Raw genomic sequence first — 20,844 nt, forward strand, 5'->3', positions numbered from 1 at the left:
CTCCGTGGTGTGGCCTTTGGTCCCGTGGAAGTCACAGGATTTGCTCTGATCAGCGTTATGACGCTGTCGGATTATTGGAGCCTTTGGTCATGGGAGTTTCTCGGTAGCAAATATCTCGGTGACGCTTTTGGTGAGTGGCGTCCATCTGGGATTCCGGTTTGACAAGTGCGTGTTGTCCCTTCCGCCTAAGAGAGGGCGAGAGCTGGATGAGGTGTCAAAGTTTATCCTTGACTGCCAAATACCAAGCTTCCTCTTCTTATTTTGTCGGGCGGTACGGACGTTATTTTCTCTTGTTCTCTGCGTGTAGAGGTTTGTGCTTTGGGGAAGATTTCTACCCAGTTGCTTCTCCGTCTCGGCGAAGCGTTTAGCTGCCGTCATGATGGCATCCCACGTGGATGGCATGCCGTCTTTACCCGTCAACGTGCGGATGAGCTCTGGGTACTCGGCGCCCTGGATGAAAGCGGCACGAACAAGATTTTCGCTAATAACGCCCAGACTTAGCTTCTTTGAGTTGAAGCGAGTAATGAAGTCTAGCAAAGATTCGTCTTCCTCTTGGATGCAGTTGAGGATCGTCCATTGCTCTTCAGTATATTTTCTTTGTTGACTGAAATGCTGGCTGAACTTGTGCTGGAAGTCTGCCCAATCGTAGATGTGGTGGACCGGTAGACGATCAAACCACGCTCTGGCTGCCCCGACGAGCGTCATTTGGAACATGTAACACCACGTGGGTTCCGTCCAATTGCTGACGATTGCCCCCACTATAAATCTGTTCAAGTGATCGTCTGGGTCGGATATGCCGTCGTAAGTGCCTATGTTGGACATCTGTTTGGCACTCTTTGGAGCAATTGCTTCCGCAATGTCCCTTGCAAATTTGGACGTTCCCGCATTCGCAACAGTTGGTCTGAAAGTTTTGGAGAAGTCACGTGGGTTTCCCCCCGTGTTCTTTGGTTTGAAGGTTTCTCTTCGAGTGGAAGTCTTCTTTACGCTTCCCTTTCGCCTTATGATGAGGGTTTGCGTCACTGTCAGATTCTTCCCAATCTTCATCCACATACTCGCAATCGTTGCTCATGTTGAGCTGTTGTCGAGTGCTTCCGAATTTGTCATTGGCCTGTTGGAGTGAACGTAAACGTTCGTCCAACTCAGCTTGGAATTCTTTCTGACGTGCTTCTGCCCAAGCTTTAACTTGTTCAAGTGTTTGTTGGGGAAGTCTCGTCTGTTGCTTCTCCACCTGGGTATCAATGAATCTCAGGGAAGGATTGTTTACTGCACTTGCCCTGGCTTGTGTAACCGGGGTAGTGTTCGTAAAAATCGTGTATTCACCGGTGTTCCCCCCAGTAGCTGGGGTTGTGGTTACCGGAGTTTCTTGGTCACTCGGTGGCCTTGGCATCGGAGTAACCTTAACCATCTTTCCAGAAGTTTGAAAAAACTGAAAGAATTAGTTCTAGCTGGTCCCACGGATGGCGCCAATGAAGAAACACTAGATGACCCCGGCGGATTAAGGATAATCTGGGGGTTAAGTAGATGTCTCCCACGAGGGTTAGGTCCAGCAAAGATGGTTATTCTTCTCGACCTGCAAAACAGACACCGTGAGCTCGTCACTGAGAAGGGGGGTGTTCCTCCTTGTGACCACCCTCCGGCGTGAAAATCAGACTAGATTGCTCTGAATATAAGTGTATATAGAGAGAAATAGCTAGAGAGAAGATAAGATGATGATACCGTTCCAAGGTGTTGGAGTATTTATAGCCGAAGGTAGGTTTCCAAGCAGGTACGGCCAGCTGTATATAATATTCCTTTTCCACCAACCACGGGCTACGTTCGTGCCACGATGGGAGTTGGTGGGTAGGCAGCGGCTGATAGTGACATTTTGTACTGGAGCGTGCTCCTCCTCGTACTATTGTCGGTGAGCTGTCACCCTGTGATTGGTTCATGGGCTGCTTTTGTCAGATCTTGTCTATTTGTCCATACCTTGGTAGGTATAGTACAAAAGATCTTCTAGAAGCGTAAGGACTGGCTCTTATATTCCCGCCCTGCTCATTCCTTCAGGTGACATTGCTGAAGTATGAGTTAGTGCCTTACGCGTGTAGCCTTACTGTTAGTGCGGGTAGCCTTCCTTCTTGGCTTGTGCCCACAGCTGCGGGAACAGGTAGGGTACTGTACCAAGGGAGGCTTTCCTGCGGGAACAGCTGGCTTACTGCGTGTAAGGTCTTTTCTGAGCATGGTGGGTCCTGCGGATCAAGTTGGTCTTTGCGCAGACGTACCTCTTCAAGGTGTGTCTTGCGGGTCCAACTGGTCTTTGCGGGGACCTACCTCTTCATCCTCCCACAACCACTCTCTGCATCGCATACCGGTAACTATTGATACAAAAACCATTATCATTATCATTACCATCACCACCGCTGTCTTTTATCAGCCCGCTGTCTCACTAGTCGCTCAAATTTAAATAATACATGTGAACTTTTTTTTTTATTTCTAATAAAACAACATATTTTAACTCTAACCCATTTTGGTCATAACACGTTTAAATCTTAATCAAATTATACCCTTTTCGAACAATCCATACCCTACCCGATCTACGACCCACACTATTTTTTAAGCCTAGTGTTAAAACTTAAAAGTAAAGTTTCAATTTGAGTTGCTACCTTGATTTATTTAGTTTGTGTTTACTTGTGTTAGGGCTTGAATAAGAAACAAGTTAAAGCTGAGGGGCTGGATTTCAAGGATAAAAGAAGTTCAAGGGCTAAACAGTACATTTGTCACAAGTAAGATATTTTTTTGATTGATTTTTCTTTCATTTTTATCTTTTTCATTCTCATTTCATGTTGGTTTTGGTATGGGGTTTTAGTAAAATTTTTCTCTTGATACTCTTTGTTAATTTTCAATATATATCAACTTATATTAGGCAAACATGTATCATGTTGTGCCGCTAGCCTCTTTTTAAATATGAAAGTTAAACCTTTTGAAATCTACATTTATAAATATTTAGGGTCATAACATTAGTAAACATGGCCTTTAAAACCCAACTAAGTAGCTCCACGACCTCAGACGTAAGAATATCGAAAGTATAAAAAAACAAATAAACGGAGAAACACATGTTGGTTGGACTCTCATTGTTTGAGAGATTGTAATGTTTTGAGTTGTATTCTTAGCCCTTTCTAATCACATATTCACAATTGAATCTGTAAGTTGTTCAAGATCGTTGTTGTTCTGGCGTTTATTTCACATAGTACGTGTTTTTAACACATAGTTTACTGTATCTTGAGTTAATTACTCTTTTAACATTTCACCATGTGTGTTTGGTGGGGTAACAATCATACCAACACATCACTTTCATCTGACAACTCTTCTACGGCTACTCCATTGTCTATGTCCACCACTTCAATTTGATCCCAGCTAAAAGGACATGGCTTTTTATGTACTACACACATAAAGTGTGTAACTTTATTCAAAAGGTCCTACTAACAATAAAACATTTATACGGACTATCTAACAATAATAAAAATAAATCAAAACATTTGTTAATTCGGTTGGTATTAGGATGGTGTTCCTTACGTTGTGTGGCACTCAAGGACTAGAAAGCCATGGACATTCCCGTTGTGTGGTGTTGTCTGTGACTATTTTTTGCTTGAGTGTTCGTGATGGCAGAGGTGATAACGAGGCACACCCTTTTAATTTACTTCTTTTTTTCTTTTCCTAATTTACATAAAAAACATAAGATGTTATTTATATGTTTGTAAAGAGTGTATGCATTTTGTATATATTTATAAAAATGTGTAAAGTTGTAAACAATTTGTAAAAGTAAATATTTTTATCATAAAACTTTTATTATTATTTTCTTTATAATAAAATTTGTAAGTCTTGCAATGTTTCTCTAAGAATTTGTAGAGCTTATAAACTTCTAAGAAAATAGTAACGATTACAAATTTACAAACTTCTTATAATATCTAAACAGTCTAACAAACTGTAATTTATTATATATATATATATACACTATATGAAGAAACTGTAAATTTAAATAGTCAAATGGGTTTTTTCATATCTTATAAATAAAAATAATAAATTTGGTTATAAAAACAAATAGAAAAGTGTGTGATAACCTGGAAAACATAAGACTACATTCACGGTCGTTCATGTGAATCTCTAAAAACCCGAGACGTGAGACAAATAAAAACAATAGACTCTGAAAATATCCTTTTTTTTTAAATATATCTATAAAACAACTTAAAATTAATGTATAAAGACATTAAGGTTTAAAAGTTTTTTGCCCTAAGTGAGAGTGGGCCATGGGCGGTCGTCAACCTTACCCCTCCTTCGGTGCGACCATGGCTAGTTGGCTACCTTGGTGATGTATGGGCTTACAAAGGATAATTGTGTTGATAATGTGTTTCAGATGACATCCACGACGCATACTAGAGTAGATAATTGCGGAACGAAATGATCTTACATGTTCTTCGTAAAACAACATTTCTTTTTTTTTCTTTGTATAAAATAAGAAACCTTCAATTACAAGCTATACAATCAAATTCCAAAACTAGTCCCTACCATACCATGACATGTTTTGCTTGATTATATATGGATATTTATCTTGGTACTTTTTAGTTAAAAACCAAATTTCATATTTCATTTATTTAGTCTTGACCAACTTGTGGGCACGAAAATGAATTTACTACAGGAAAAACTATAACTTTATACAACACAAAAAAGATGGTCTAAAAAGCAAGATTATTATGGAGAAGGAACAAGAAGAAGAATACAAATGCCATGTTCTTGTATAAAAGTTTCTTTTATTAAAAAACTATATCTATTCATATTTAACCACATTATTTAAAGGTCTTATGTGATAAAAAATGTGAATCTTTAAGTTACTTTTGAAAAGTATTTCAATGATCAAACTGATAGAAAAAAAACATTGTTATCATCATCTATTTGGAAGGAAGTGGTCTTCCCTTTCTATGTGTTTGTTTTCATGTTATATCTATATATACAAAAAGTGTGTTCAAAGCAACCGAAAGCTGCCATTGAATTCCATGGAGGGAGATGGTTCCAATCATGTCTAAAGTTCACAAGTACAATTCATGTTACACCTTAACCGACAAACAACACTATACCGGTCGAATGCATTTATTATATACAGTGACGGAACAAGAAATTTTTGTCAAGAGGACAATAGTAAATCAGTAACTGTAGTAATATAAATGGCTTGCGTTATGAGTCGGGTTAGTTATATACCCTCAATTCATTATATAGTTTGTTTGTGGGTATTAATTTTATCGAGTTTGTGATAAAAATGATAAACTTTTATAAGAATTTTCTTAAACAATATAAATAACATTTTATTTGGCTAATTTTGTGTGGTTTATTGTTGCGTGGTGTCTTAGGGTGGTTATCTAGACTCGTGCCAATAACATAAGTGTAAACACAAGACAGTAGTTAGAAGGTCCATGGGGCTTAAACTCTGGCGGTACTTAGAAGCTCAAGTTGATCATATTCAAGGAGAAACAAGAACCATGTACATATAAGTATTTAGTTAGTAGACGGAATAAAAGTGTTCCTTAACAAGACGTTGTTATAAAATTCTTCTAGAAGTGCGATGGACAACTAGATGGAATAAAAGTGTTCCTAAGAAAGTCTACATCTTCGTTTTGGAGGCTACTTTTGAATATGTTACCTACTTGAGTCCATGTTTTGCTTTAGAGAAATGAAAACTATTCAACGTATGCTTGCATATTGTGAAGTCACATATAAGAATTGAATTGGTCGGGACTCGATTTGTGCTTGGTTACCGCTACTTGGTCCGAACTTTATGGAACCTAATGAATTCCATGTTTGGCTCGATCACTATCATCTTTCAAAGAACAAGAAACGACTAGCAAAAAGAGTTATTTTCTCTACTTGGTGGGTAATTTGGAAGGAATGACGCATTTTCAAAGCTAATGATCTACAGTCGGGCTTATCTTTGACTCCATCCTTCCTTTTTCGTATCTTTGAATTGCTACTAGAAATAAGGAAATTAATATCTCTTAGTCCGATTGGATTCAAGACCCATTTCTTTTCATGTAATTTTGTTTCCGTGTTGTTTGGTTAGCCTTTTCTAATCATGTTAAATATTTTAATATGATCTTTTTGCTGTAAAGAAAAAGTAATTACTTAGTATGTATTGTAACATGATAAGAGGCATAGAGAGTTGCTATAGAAAGGATGATGGATCAAATCATTATTTTACATAATCTAACTAGTCCATGTTAATTCATATGAAATCAAGAATTTATTATTACTTTAATAGTTAACAATAAACTATGAAATTAAGGGACTAAAACAAGTTAAGCTGCTCATGAGTCATTTAAGGTCGGGTCTTTAAAATATTTTATTGAACCGAACTTATACAAACTCGAACTTAATAATAGAAACCATTAATAAGTGAACACACTTGCGTACACCCTTACTTTAACTAAATAAATACATAAACAATACAAATAACCAATAAATAATAAGAGGAAACCAAGCCAAGTTCGAGCTTTGACTAGCTGAGATCTACTTGACTCGACTTATTTACACCCTACCTAAAAGTTAATATGTGCCTAAATGCGTACACTTTAGTTTTAAATAAAAACATAATGCCGAGTACCATTTATATAATTTTTATTATGGCCTAATTGCCTGGAACTTAATTAAGTTATCACTATTTGGTGAATTATCTGCATAAATAATGCAGTTTAATGATAATTAAATATTTAAAATAAGTTCCATTATTATCTCGTGATATAAAGCCTAGATGATGATATTAAAATAAATGTCAAAAGTGAAATAATAATAGTATTTAAAAAGAAAGTTGTTAAGCGTGGTAGCAAAAATATGATTAAAAAGCCTACGTGGGATTCCATTTGGAATACATACAACCAACTACAAATAAATAGTACCAGTTGTGTATACAATTATTACATAAAAGTTTATTTGGATTTTCTTTCTGTAACATATTATCTTTTATTTTACTTTTGTCAATATTGTATCAAGTTTTCAAGGGTGTGGATAATGATCAGAAAAAATAGGCTTCAAGCCTTCAATTACTTCTCGGGCTCAAGATTTCTTAAGTGTTCTCCCTATTGAAGGATTAGGCCAATATATGTCGGCTTTGGAGTACCGGGCCATCCTGAAGTATCGGTTAATGATCCCTTTGTTTCCGGTAGATGAGCCGTGCCCGGTTTGCCGTAAGGTTTGTTTGGATTCTTTTGGCGAGCATGCGGTTCACTGCAAAGAGTTGCCTGGGTTTAAGTACAGGTATGATTTGATGAGGGATGTTCTATGCGATGTTCTTAAACGAGCCGGAATTTCGGCTAAAAAAGAAGCCCCCGTAAACTTTCTTACGGATCCTCAAGAAGGAAGATCTACATTACGGCCGGACGATATACTTGTTTTTGGGTGGGTAGGGGGAAAACACGCTTGTGTCGACCTCACAGGAGTGTCCCCTCTTGTTGGGATTAGGGACACTGGATTTGTAGCAGGCCAGACGGCATCGGGCAAGGTTGCTAAACACGAGAGAGCTTGTTTGGAGAATCAACACGTGTTTATCCCCTTCGCCTTTGACACTTTGGTTTCTTAGCTCCGGATGCCGTGGACCTTTTGAATAGGGTTCAGAAAGTTGTGTATAGTAACGTATCAGCCCATAAGAATCAAAATGTTGTTTTTAGTCGGATTGAGTTTGCTATCCAAAAGGGGGTTGCGGCGCAGCTTATTGCCCGCTTACCTACCACTTCATTGTAAATCATTTGGATGTTTCTATGAAATATAAAAATTTGAAGTTAAAAAAAAATTTATAAAACATAACAAAAAGCTAACAGGTATTTAAAATTAGTTAAAAAAGGCATCATGAGCATATAAAAATAACTTATTTCAATTTACAACTAGTGTGATCAATAATTGAATCAAAAAATGGATAAAATCGAACCAAAATTAACTTGGTAACCGAAAATCAAATTAACTGAAAATCATTTATCATTGTTTTATACCCTCTGTTAACTGAAATTAACCGAACCATTAATGTCTTTATATATTTTAGCTAATTTCATGTTTTATATAATCATTTCAATATACCGTATTTATATCATCATTTCATGAATTTATATCTCAACTTCATGTATTTACACCTCAATTTTCATGTATTCATACCTTCAAATCATGTCTTTCTAAATAAAATTTTTAACCCAAGTTTGGTTTTGATTGTTAACTGAATCGAATCAAAACTGACAAACTAATCAAATAAACCCAACAGATTAACCAAAAATGATTGGTTGTTAAAATAGATGACTTTGGTTTCAGTTTGGTTTAAGCTAATAACCGAACTTTGTGTATCTCTCTGCCTTTTACTAAAATTTTAACAATTTAGGAGAGTAAAATACCAGGGGCAAAAGGGTCTTTTTAAGTGGGCAACGTTGGGTGGTCTAGGTAAAGGTATAGGTCCCCACTTGATGACAATGAAGGATCCACGGGATGAACTGTACAAAGCCAGCCCAGACCCCTTGGCTTTGGATATATTTGTCTACCTATTATTATTCTTTTCATTTATTAAAATTTAATTCATTTTCTATAAAAATCTATATTTTATATGATTAATTTATATAAAGTTGTTAATTTTATATATGGCTGAATTTTGTGGTAAATTCCATTATTCTAGTTATATTTAAGTTAAAAATGACTGAATGTTTTTTATCACAATATATAAAAAAGCCATATTTACAATGATCATTTGATGTGTAAATTGTAATAGTATTCTAATTTCTAGACACTTATGTCACAGAGACATATCACTACTTATCTAGTTAAACTTGTAGTTGTATTATATTAAAGGAATAAGCAACCATAGAAACTCAAAAACGAAAAGGGAAAAAAGAAAAACAAAAAGTTAATATTGAGTATGTTAGGTTTGTGAAGGCTCATCCTCCGGGTTTAGCTCGGTTTAGTGAAGACATGATTATTGACTTAAAGAACATTAAAGACACCAGAGGCATGTGGGTCAGCCTTTATTCTCTTTTGTTCGAGTATGTTTAGTTTTCTTGTTTACTAAGTTGGAGCCCTAATGTATCTTGTCATTTTTGTATTTGTAATTCCTCACGAGCGTGAAAGGCAAACCAACACTAATCTATTATGGTTGCATCATTTGGGTGTAGGTTACTCAACGTATCTGAACAACACAAATCCTTGTGTGTATGTGTTTTACTTTTCTTTAGTTATTTGTGTATGTGTGAGAATCAAGATTCTATCAGAGTCTGTCGCTTATTACAAGTTTTCTTTTATCAAACTAATATAAGTTAGCTATGATTTTTATATAAAGTAAACTCAATCCTTTTTACATATCATACATCTTTTGATATTGTAATTTTATATAATGTAGTATTTTATAAATTTGTGTCTTTTAAAGTTACGTGATTTATATGAAAGAAATATTCAAATTTTATTGATCACATGATTCATTTAACAATTCTTTTATTGATCACATGATTATAGTTTTTGTAGTTAAATATTTCAGTATAAGAACAAATTAACACTTAGAAACAAACTTTATCAATATTCAGAAAGATTAAAAAAATGAAAATGTCTAAACATAGACATTGAAGCTTAGAAACCTAACATTTTGGTAAAAGTATGAGATTGAGATCTTTTACGCCGAATTTTTACACCATTTAGGACTTAGACATTTTATGCGGTACGATCAACATGTTTTGTACCCTTATATAATTATATATCAACCTCGTTCTCTTATCAACATCCACATTTTATTGTCTCTTGTGTTGTCGTCCTTTCCATGGTCACGTATGACGTACCCATATTTCTCTTCATGTCATATCATCATTTTAGTTAAGCTTGCTTTTACTTGAAGATTCATATAACCTATATATTTGCACATTTAAAACTTTAGGTTAAATTATTTAAAGACATTCTTATATTTAGATATTGGACCACATACAAGAGAGGACATTTTTGGTTGATATTTATTGATACGTTTGTTAGAAGATTAACCAAAACTTCTATTTCTATATCAACTTGATTCACCAAACATATTCCTCAAACAACACTTCAACTAACGCATTCATAATTTTAGATAAAATGTCTCACTGTTTATATATCATGACTCATATACACCAATGTTTTATACAAAGTTAACCTATGTAGTTAATTTAGACAAGCTAGGGGCAGTATGGTCATTTTACATTCAACCCACTATCTAGACTGATCTACATTTATTAGCTGCAACCATGATATATTTTATTACTCCGCCTCTCGGCACTCATGATGATGAATTACAAGTACAAGACACAAATTTATAATCACAAATTTTGTTCAACAAGAAATACATAAACGGGCTAGATATAGATTAAAACCCAACATTCTGCCCCTTTAATCCACTACCACTAATTTAGTCTTTTGAACGAACCAGACCCAAAACCAATCGAGCCTTCATAACCCCACAATCTATACACAACATAAGGTTTTAAAATTATCCTAGGTAGGTAACTTGTAAAACCAAACTACCAAAAGGCAATATGGTCATTTCACACTGAACCCATCATCTACGACCACTAGAAAACCACAACACACTTCTTCAGATTAACCCGACCCGAGAAAAACTTGAATCTGAATAGCTCAAACCCAAAAAAATCGTGAGAGATTTGAGTCAAATTCCAATTCTGAATTTAAAACTACAAAACCTGAAAAATCCAAACCGAAATACCTAATTTTAACCCAAAAAAAACCCCTATATAACGTAAGGTTGAAACTTTATACTACATTAGCCTAAATAGGTAAGTTACTAAGTTGATAAACCAAAGGACAAAATGGTCATTTCACACTCAACCCACCATCTACGACCACTAGAAAACCACAACACACTCACTCACTCTCATCTTCACATGCTCCCATTCCTTTTATTCCATTGGTAACCATGACAAATTCTATTTGGAAGTAAGTCATCGATTCTTGATAAAACCTACGCCCGTGTGATCTTCTACTCCATTTGGAATCCAAATCCAACCGTTTATTCACACACTATTCTTTTTCCCTATAATAATAATATATATACTATATACTATATAGTTTATACTATACTATATAGTATACACTCTCTTCATATTCATATGTTCTCTATTTTTTCCACTCCACAAATGACCACTACTACTACCACTACCAATGTTACGGTCTCCGAAACACCCGAATCATCGAAATTGGGCGATGTAAGCAAGCAAGAGATTCAGGCAGCTATTGCTAAAGCGGTCGAGCTTCGGGCAGTTCATGCGGCTTTGTTACAAAGCAATAGCCCGGCACATCTTCGGTTCCCTTCGGCGTCTCCTCTACCACAACTCTCCGCTCAGGATTATCCGGTTTTTACTCCGGTAAGTATATCCTTTTAGAACGACAACTATATTATAATGATAAAGTATCTAGACTCTAGTAAGTAGCTAGATAAAACATACCTTTAAAGAATAATAAAGTTAATTATTATGAATACAATTAAATTCAAGAGGAGTCATGCACTCATTAGGTTGATTATTAAAATGTGTGACAACCTATAACAACATAATTTCGGGTCAGGTCACGTCGGGTGGAAACTAAAATTGATAACTTGTCATTAGGCCCAATAATTTATATATTTTAATAAAATTATGAAGAGTATATCGACTTGATGATAAAAAAAATAAATCGAACTAAGGGCGTGTTTTTTTATATTCGATTTTTACCTTTCAATCGCAACTCACACACCTCTTGTTGCTACAAATATTCTGTACGAACTGTGTGATTTTGTGTCTTTTAGAGATCGTATACAAAATATCTGTCAATCGTATTTTAACGTATTAGTTTTTTTTCTTTTTTTTCTTTTTGGAAAAGGACTTAGTTTAGAATCATGTTATAATTGGGACTTATTTTTTGAAAGATCATGTGGTCCTATGGATCATAGTGATAACTCCATGTCATGGTAGCTGTTAAAATTTTGTCTAGACATTTCTTTTTTAAAATGATTATTATTTATAATACCCCACAATTTATTAACAAAATTGACATTAATCCTATAAAATGACAAAACTTAGGTTTTTCCGAAAAAGAAAAAACTAACGGATGGAATCAAATGTATGGAGGCTAGCTACAACGTTGTGTTAAAAACTTAAAAACATGTATATAAAGTAGATTCTCTTTTATTTAATTAAAAAAAAGTTTGTTTGTTAACAGTTTTAAGTTTCTGTTACACAGCTTTTCAGACTAAAGTTGCTTCAAAGAGAAAGATTTAACCTTTTAAGGCTTTCATGCATGCAAATGTGCAACATGTTACATGGACCAACACACACTTTTGACTCTTTATTTTTATTTCTTTTATAAAATTAACACCTATGTTATATATTAGTCCTAGACCGTTTGAATCAATTTATGTTTTCATCCATGAACTCAAAGCAAAAACCCTTAATTATTCATTTTGGAAGTAGTCAACATACAAATTCACTGAGGAGGCGTCATCGATACACACATCATGTGACATCTAATCTCACACTGTTTTAAACGGTCTCACACCGTTTTAAAACGGCCGTCCGGATAAAAAGTTCGGACGACCGTTTTTACTATATACTTTCAAAGGTTGACAGCCGACTACTCGTCGAGATAATGGTCAATCTGCTGTTTGGACCAGTGATTTTCAAAGCTTGACCCCCTCATTGTCATAACAAACTTCTGGATACTGCACGAACGACCGTTCTGACTAATAATTTTCAAAAATTAATTTATTTTTTGTCAAAATAGTTGTCTGAGTTTTTGTAGACTGTCGTCGGGTGGTGTTAAATCATATATGGGTGGTGTAGCCATATCATAACACCCATTAATTGAATGCAATTTACGTTTCTTTTTAGAGAAAATATAGTCAAAATCTCTCCAAAGATTTTTTTTTTTACATTAAAGTCATTTTACATGTTAAATTTGAACCAGTAAAGCCCGTTATTATATTTACATGTTTATTTATTTTTCATACATGAGTTATATATATATTTATCCCAGTTATTTTGTAAAACTATTTGGATGTACTAGTTTACACAATTTTTTGTAATATATTTCATAAGTAAAAGACAGAAAGTATATATGTTGATTGTTATTTGCTGACTTACAATAATAAACTTTTTAACTTAACAGAATGAACTCAACTTATAGTCTTATACTCCTTGATCTTAACAGAGTTATGATGATATACCAAGAACCCAAAATTTCCCAACATGTTGGGACGAATGTAGCGCAAACGGAGGCGTTAACAACGACGATTTAAGGTTCTTATCCGACTACAAAAACCCGAACGCATCATCAAGAACATTACTCCCACCCGAGCTAGTAAACATCGTGCCTCACACGTGCCCATCCGATGATCAAAGCTCAGTAATCGCCTCTTCAAACCACCACATCACGTCCGAGTTCTCTAGATCACGAAGAAACAGCCTAGGCGATTTTCGATCAATCTCATCGTGTAACAAATGCAAACCCGCAACACTTAGCACAAATAATAATAATAATAATATTAAGTACTCGAATTTAGTGGTGCCTATGACCGATTCACATTCATCGGTCCATTCACATTCGAAGCCCAAATCGGGTATGAGCCTTTCGTGGTTGTTTCCGCGGTTAAACAAGAAAAAACATAAAAATAATAATAATGTGGAAAACTCCCCTAACCCAAGAGACTTGGATGAATGTTACAAAGATTATAAAGACTCGGGTATTATGTCGCTCGAGGCGTTAAAGGAAGAACTACTCGAGGCGTGTGAGAGACGGGATGCGGCCTTAATGGAAGCTAATGAAATGAAGTCATCAATTAATGGTTTGAAGGAAAAATTGGAGTATTTGGAAAGTTATTGTGAAGAGTTAAAGAAGGCTTTGGGACAAGCAGTGTTACAAACCAAGGATTGTTATAATAATAATAATATTAATAATAATCGTTCGCGAATTAACGTGGATTTACACAACGATAACATGCCGGTTAGTAACGAGGTAATGGTGGAGGGGTTTATGCAAGTGGTGTCCGAAGCAAGGTTATCGGTTAAGCATTTTTGTAAGACATTAGTAGCACAAATCGACGAAGGTGATTCGGTTTTACTAGAGAACTTGAACATGATACTTCAACCTCATAAGATATCATTGAATTCTAAATACTCTAGAGCGGTTTTATATCATTTGGAAGCGATAATAAACGAGTCGTTGTATCAAGATTTTGAAAATTGCGTGTTTCAAAAGAACGGGGGGCCGAAGTTATTGGACCCACAACAAGAGCGAAAAGCGCAATTTTCGTCGTTTTGCGCGTTGAGAAACTTGAGTTGGAATGAGGTTTTGAGAAAGGGGACAAAGTATTATAGTGAGGAGTTTAGTAGGTTTTGTGACCAAAAAATGAGTGGGGTTATTACATCATTGAACTGGACTCGGGCCTGGCCCGAACAGTTGTTGCAAGCGTTTTTTGTCGCGGCTAAGTGCATATGGTTGTTGCATTTGTTGGCGTTTTCGTTTAGTCCCGCGTTGGGGATTTTGAGGGTGGATGAGAATAGAAGCTTTGATGGGGTATTTATGGAGGATGTGTTTGCGGATAGACAACGGGTTCAGAACCCGGCCCGGGTTAGGGTTATGGTGATGCCCGGGTTTTATGTGCAAGATAGGGTGTTAAGATGCAAGGTACTTTGCAGGTATAAGACTGGTGGTTGATTTTTTTTTTTTTTGTTGATTTTTTTTAAGTGGTTGTGTTGTAGTGAGAGCTAAATGTGTGGTATGTTAAATGTTGTTGAATGCAAATGTTGATATTCAAATAATTAAGTTGAGGTTTAGAATGGTAATATTTAAGTCTTTAACTATGAAAATAGGTCGATTCAGGTTGGTTATTTAAATTTTTCGTCATTGTGTTTTGTTTAAATATGTGATTTTAGTCAAATAGTTTCAAATTTGCAATTTTTGTCCATGTGGTTTCATTTCACCTGCAATTAAACCCGAATTACGTGAGGGGGGCTTGCAAATTACTACTGGGTTTATTTGGGGAGAAAAGGGACAAAAATGCCCCTCACGTGAGGGGCACGCTAATGGTTTAACGATCAAATCTAATGGGGTTAATGAATTCGGGTTTAATTGCAAGTGAAATGAAACCACAAGGACGAAAATCGCAAATTTGAAATTATTGGGCTAAAACCGCAGATTTAGACACGCCAAAGAGACAAAAACTGCAGTTCACTCTTTAAATTTTGTTGGATTACAAGCCCTAGTTTATTATGACCCGCTTATAAGAAAATGGGTCGATTTAGGTAGGTTAAGCTAAAACATTTAACCAACAAGGAAACATATCAAATGAATAATTACTAGTTGTCAGAAATTTATTCAAGTTAATAAAACCTTCTAAATCACTTTATTTTTATATTAAGAAAAGACTAAAGATTATTAATGATAACGTGTAAAAACACCTAAAACAACCATCAAATTATCAAAAACAACTTATTGTGTATGTATGCATTATACTTGTACCTTTTGTTCATATTATATTTTTGTCTTGTTCCATTATAATTATTTAAGATTTGATGATAGTTTACAAAGTGATGTTCAATTATTTCTATAATATTTCTTTTTCATTTGGGTACTAATGTAATGTATGAAGGTTTACATTCGGTTGGGAAGTTATTCAATATTGTAGAGAGGTGGGATAGTGAACCTACATAATGAATATTCTTAAATAAGTATTTGGTTTTAAAACAAGATTAAGTTAAAATGGCCGTTTAAGAAAAATGTATTAACATAGGTTCACTTGGTATATTTATTTTTATTATGGTTGGTGGTGACGGACTGTGGGTGGTTTTTTTGCTTAATAAAACCATATTTAAGTTAGCAAGTGTTATAAAAGTGAACAGTTTTGAATTTGAGTTGACCAAAGTGGGCTCTTCTTTAATTATATTTGTTTCGTTAACATTATATGAAATATGGAAAAAGAAATTGAGCGCTACCCATAAGTTTCAAGTCTAGATCCAGTCAAATGGTACATTGAACGTTTAGTTTGTTTACAAGCCTACTTGAAGGTACAAACTAGTACTAAAACGGGACAAAATCGCCTTCAAGAGAATAAAATAAAACATGTTTTTATCTGCTAACGGTTAAAGAAACTTGCTAACCATTTTTAGGAACTTGAGGAGAGATTTCACAGAACGCTTTCATTTCCGCTTTTGAAGCAAATGCATCAATAAAAAGAACATCGGCTCCAGCATCAGCAAAAGCCCCTCTTCTAACGATAATGCTTGTCGGGAATCAGCTCTTGCTACAATAACAATATCAGAACCGCTCTCGTTTCTAGCATCAACTGCTGCTGCAAAAACATTTAAACAATTATTAACAACATTAGATCCTTATAAATTCAAAGACGTTATTATAATACTATGATTAAGAAATGAACCTGATCTTCAAGAATGATTCCTGCAAATCCCGCTTTAATATATCCCTAAACGGTTCTTTTTCCGTTCATGTCGTTTCCATAACCGTTACTGGAATGGATGCAGCTTCAGTGATTAGTTGACCTTGGTTAATCATTTCTCCATAAAAAATTAGTCCTGTGTCTGGTAAGCCTAACCGAGCAGCAGATATTCCAAAGCCTGTTTAGAAAAATATCACACAATTAAAACTTCTGACTTCAAAAACTCAAAATAGATACATGACAAAACTAGATACACAAGCTTCATGTTTATGAAGTTTACTTACATTGTTTGAATGTTCCACTAATGTTCACTCATGAATCCAGATTAAGTATTTGCCTAATGAATTTGTTTTACAAGTATTATTCATTTTTTCTCAGGACGACTCAGATATGAGGGTGACCCTTGCTCTATTTTAGGTCATGCTTGAGCCAATTTAAGTGACTTGTGATCCAACCACTAGTACAGAAGAGGCCTAAAGATGCGGTCCATTTCCCCACAAGGGCGGGTCAAGGACCGCACCTTATACCATCGCACCATTTGTTAAAATAGAACCGCACCTTCTGCTGCATCCAAATATGAACTGCTTAACTTGAACCTCTTAATATGAACCACCTGCTGGTATGCTAGTATCCAAAAGATGGTGTTTTGGTGACCGCACCATTTGGTTCTTTTTTATTTTATTTTTTAGTTTCCAGAAAACAAATAATATTATAAACAACATAATATGAATTTCATGAAAACCCAAAGATAATAATATACAAAAAGTTTCATTGTCACACACACACATATATATATATATATATAAGATTGATTTCTTTTGAGAACCGCTTTGAGCTTTAAGAACTTGAAAGAACTCAACGTAACAATTTAAAAAAAAAAAATTTACACATGTGTAATACGTAAGTGTAAATAATGTACAAAAAATTACAGTATTTTTTTACACACCGAATCAACTTATTACACATGTGTAACTAACATTTAAACTTGTGTAATTATCAAAAATACTTATTCTCTCTCCTGATTCATTTTTTAATTAAATTTAATCTCAGCAACATATTTCATACCATTTAATTAAATATGTGGTCCAAAATTGAGTTCTTAAAATTTTACAACTCATCAAGTTCTCAAAATATCCATTCCCTATATATAGATATATATAGGTTTAAAAATAAAAGTAATACATAATAACTTTCAAAAACGACATCTTCATTCTAACTACTTGAACCGGTGTCTTCATTATCGCAAGTCAAACAATAGAAATTACCTAACAAAACATATTACATTAGTAAAATGAAGCTTAAAAATATGTAAGTGTTTTCGATAAGAAAATGAAAGTGTTCGTTTATGTTCGTTCGCTAACAAAATAAACAAACGGTTCACTAGCATTAATGAATGAACATAAACGAATAAACATGTCAGCTTCAAATTAAAGTTTCCAAACAGATCGGTTGTTTACTTATCAAGGGTATTTATGGTATTAGGCAATTTTGGGTCACAAGCTTCAAGGTTACTACAAACTGAGCACATAACATATATTTTATGATCCGACTTCTCACAAGTCAAACTGCAGGTTTTAGCACACAAGATCATTTCGGGACAGTTTGTTAATGGGTCATTAACTCAGCAAATTATGACAATTTTAGTCAACAGCAAGTTATCTTTTAGGTTTGAGTAGTTGGATATAAGCAAACATTAAAAATGGTAGAATTTGGGCTAACCTTGAGTACCTCAACAGTCCAGCCCTCAAGCATTTGTACTAGTTTGTGTTGGTCCGTAGATATTAACTAGATACGATTATCAAAACATTAGTACTTGCGTAAAAATATGTGTGCGTACATACATATTGTTATATAAACCAGTTTTTGAAAACTAACCGCATTTAAATAACCATCTTCAAAAAGATTTGATTTTACCACTTTAGGCTTGTAATTGTCTTCATCAACCTAAATTAACAAAAAAGCTGTTATAACACTAACAAATCAAACTAAATGAACAAAAGATATGAGAGTAAATGGGCCGGCTACCAGTTGATAAAATGAACTGCTCGCGAAGTTCTCATTGTGAAATTGTAGTGAGACACGACCCACTTGATCAGTCTAAAATAACAAACAAATTGTTATAATATAAACAAATCAAACTAAATTAATATATATATATATATATATATTAGAGTAAATCGATTAACCTTTTGTGAACATAAAGTTAAAGTGTCCGCGGTGTCATTGTCATTTATTTGTGGCGAGTCACTTGTATGACTCGGTGAAGAAGATCTCAACTCCACTCTCGGGGCACTAGGTGACTTTTTTTTCGAACAGTGATGTTAATATAAGATGTTATTATATCTTGTGATCTATATATACTCTTACAATCACCTAGGCTATAATCTTCTATAACACAAATATATGTGCCAGGGGATTGGATGTTCAACAGGCAAGTTAACACCCTTTCGTTATTATCTCATTTCAAGAGAGACTTGTATAAATTTTATTTTCATATCATCTAATATGTTCTTTAATGCTTTGTTTCAGGTTTCTCTAGTAATTAATTATGACCTCCCAAATAACTGTGATGCTGCAATTTTTGACTTTTGAATATTATTGTGAGCTTTGCTTGAGGATGAATTTACATTTCTTGTTAGTCGTATTGTAAGCTAAATTAATGTGAGCAATTTTTAACTTTAGAGTGTTTTTATTTAATTTTCTCTATAAAGGGTATAATAGTAAAAATTCAACTTTCTTTTCTTTTTCATCTATCTCTGGAACACATAAATTGATTAATTTCATTTCCTTTCATTTCTTTTCCCTACTAATTTCCTTTCCTTTCTTTTCAATTGTTAAATGAAACTCGGGAACAGAGTGTTAGTACTTCTTTTCCGTAAGAAGATTCCATCGAGAGTAATGAGAGTCACTGTTGGCTTGAATTCATTCATCAAATGAACGGACATTTCCCTTTTTTTGATTAAGTTCGCTTGTCGTGCCAACAAACTCATAAAAAAACACACATATTAATAATAAAAACTTCATCTCTACAATTTCATAAAACTCTTTAAATACGAGCCACAACCCACAAGACCCACGACTACTAACATCTCAACTCACAAATTCAACTCTATTTAATTCCCACAAAGAAAAAGAACCATAAAGGGCAATACGGGATTACGGTCAACAAAGTTGATCTCTACTTCTTGTTAGAGAATCTAACACTTGTGACTTAGTGATAGGAGGTTTAGGCTTCTTGTAGAGGCTCAAGTTTGATCCTCACATGTATCCCTTTTGGTGAATTATGACAATAAATATTTTGAGCTAGACCTTACGCAAAAGTTGTTTGTTCGAATCCCGAGCTCACCAAGTGTTCGTCCAACCTTCTGTTAAGCCATAGAGTTCTACTCTTGTGGTGGCACAACGACTGTCAAGTTGTAGCCAACGGAGAACGCCCAAGCCAAACTCTAAAGCCAGCATGAGCCCGATTCTGACCGGTAGGGTTGTCACTTTTACCCGAAATCCGAAAAAACCCGTACAATAAATTTTAATCACTAAAGTTACCAGAATATGTCTCTAATCTACTATTGTCATTCTAACTATTATGTATATATTGCTTATTATTAATTTATGAATTCCGTTTATTAGTAATAGCAACCGTAATCGAACAACCAAATCACGTCCGATTGAATACGATTATGGTTCAAGTTTTACTCTTCTTTTGAATTGTTTTTTCAAGTTAGGTTAGTTTGTTATTTGATTATATGTGTTATAAGAAAAGAAGAATACGCTGCTTTAATTTTAGCATTATAGTTTTTAAATTTTTTTGGTATTGTGTTTTTTTCTAGGATACTCGAAACCCGATTAACCCAACTCGAAAAACCTGTGAGAGTTTCGGGTTGGGTTTTGTGTCAAGATTTAAAACTTTGAAACCCGAATAACCCGAAAAACGAACCCGAAGAACACCCCTACTGACCGAAGTGAGGTTAACGGGGCTCTATAAAATTGAAAAGAGCGGTCGAGAAAGAAGTAGTGGCACATTCGTTAATTACTCAACCCCAAAGGGACACACATGACCATTCCATCACCTCACAGCTGAGGTCAGTGGGAGTATAAATATAGTCACATGGATCGCGGTACGCTCTGGTACGAGAACGCGATACGCGATCGCAATTCGCTAGGTCACTAAAATCCGGATCGCTTTGGTACGATGTACCAATTACACTAGGTGTTATTTTTGTACATGAAATTTCATAATAACTTCAAAATTCAAAACATGTTGCAGTAATTTATATAAAACACACATAATAGGGTGGAAACAATTAACATCAAATACAATATATTAATAAGGTCGTCCAAAAAAGAAAGAAAAGATAAATAAAATTAGAAAAGTAATCCCTAAATCAAAAGGATAAAGTAAAAGC

At 34.6% G+C, this 20,844-nt stretch overlaps 1 protein-coding gene and 1 long non-coding RNA gene across 2 annotated transcripts; one reads left to right on the forward strand and one right to left on the reverse strand.

Annotated features, from left to right (window-relative positions):
- The first annotated feature begins 11,124 nt into the window (after window positions 1-11,124).
- On the forward strand, window positions 11,125-14,811 carry LOC143543600 (IRK-interacting protein-like). Its single transcript, XM_077035884.1, has 2 exons — window positions 11,125-11,378; window positions 13,198-14,811. The coding sequence occupies exons 1-2, from the start codon at window positions 11,151-11,153 to the stop codon at window positions 14,701-14,703; spliced, it is 1,734 nt and encodes a 577-aa protein (XP_076891999.1). The 5' UTR covers window positions 11,125-11,150; the 3' UTR covers window positions 14,704-14,811.
- A 3,505-nt stretch (window positions 14,812-18,316) lies between these two features.
- Window positions 18,317-18,735, reverse strand: LOC143543586 (uncharacterized). The gene is made up of 3 exons (XR_013137099.1): window positions 18,628-18,735; window positions 18,467-18,538; window positions 18,317-18,385 (listed from the first exon to the last, which is right to left on the reverse strand). It is a non-coding gene; the product is annotated as an uncharacterized LOC143543586 (long non-coding RNA).
- Window positions 18,736-20,844: the final 2,109 nt, after the last annotated feature.

Source organism: Bidens hawaiensis, unplaced genomic scaffold (genome assembly GCF_021521415.1).
Source record: "Bidens hawaiensis isolate Kalapana, Puna unplaced genomic scaffold, B.hawaiensis_p1.1 tig00013187_1, whole genome shotgun sequence".
In the NCBI taxonomy this organism is placed as follows: Eukaryota; Viridiplantae; Streptophyta; class Magnoliopsida; order Asterales; family Asteraceae; genus Bidens; species Bidens hawaiensis.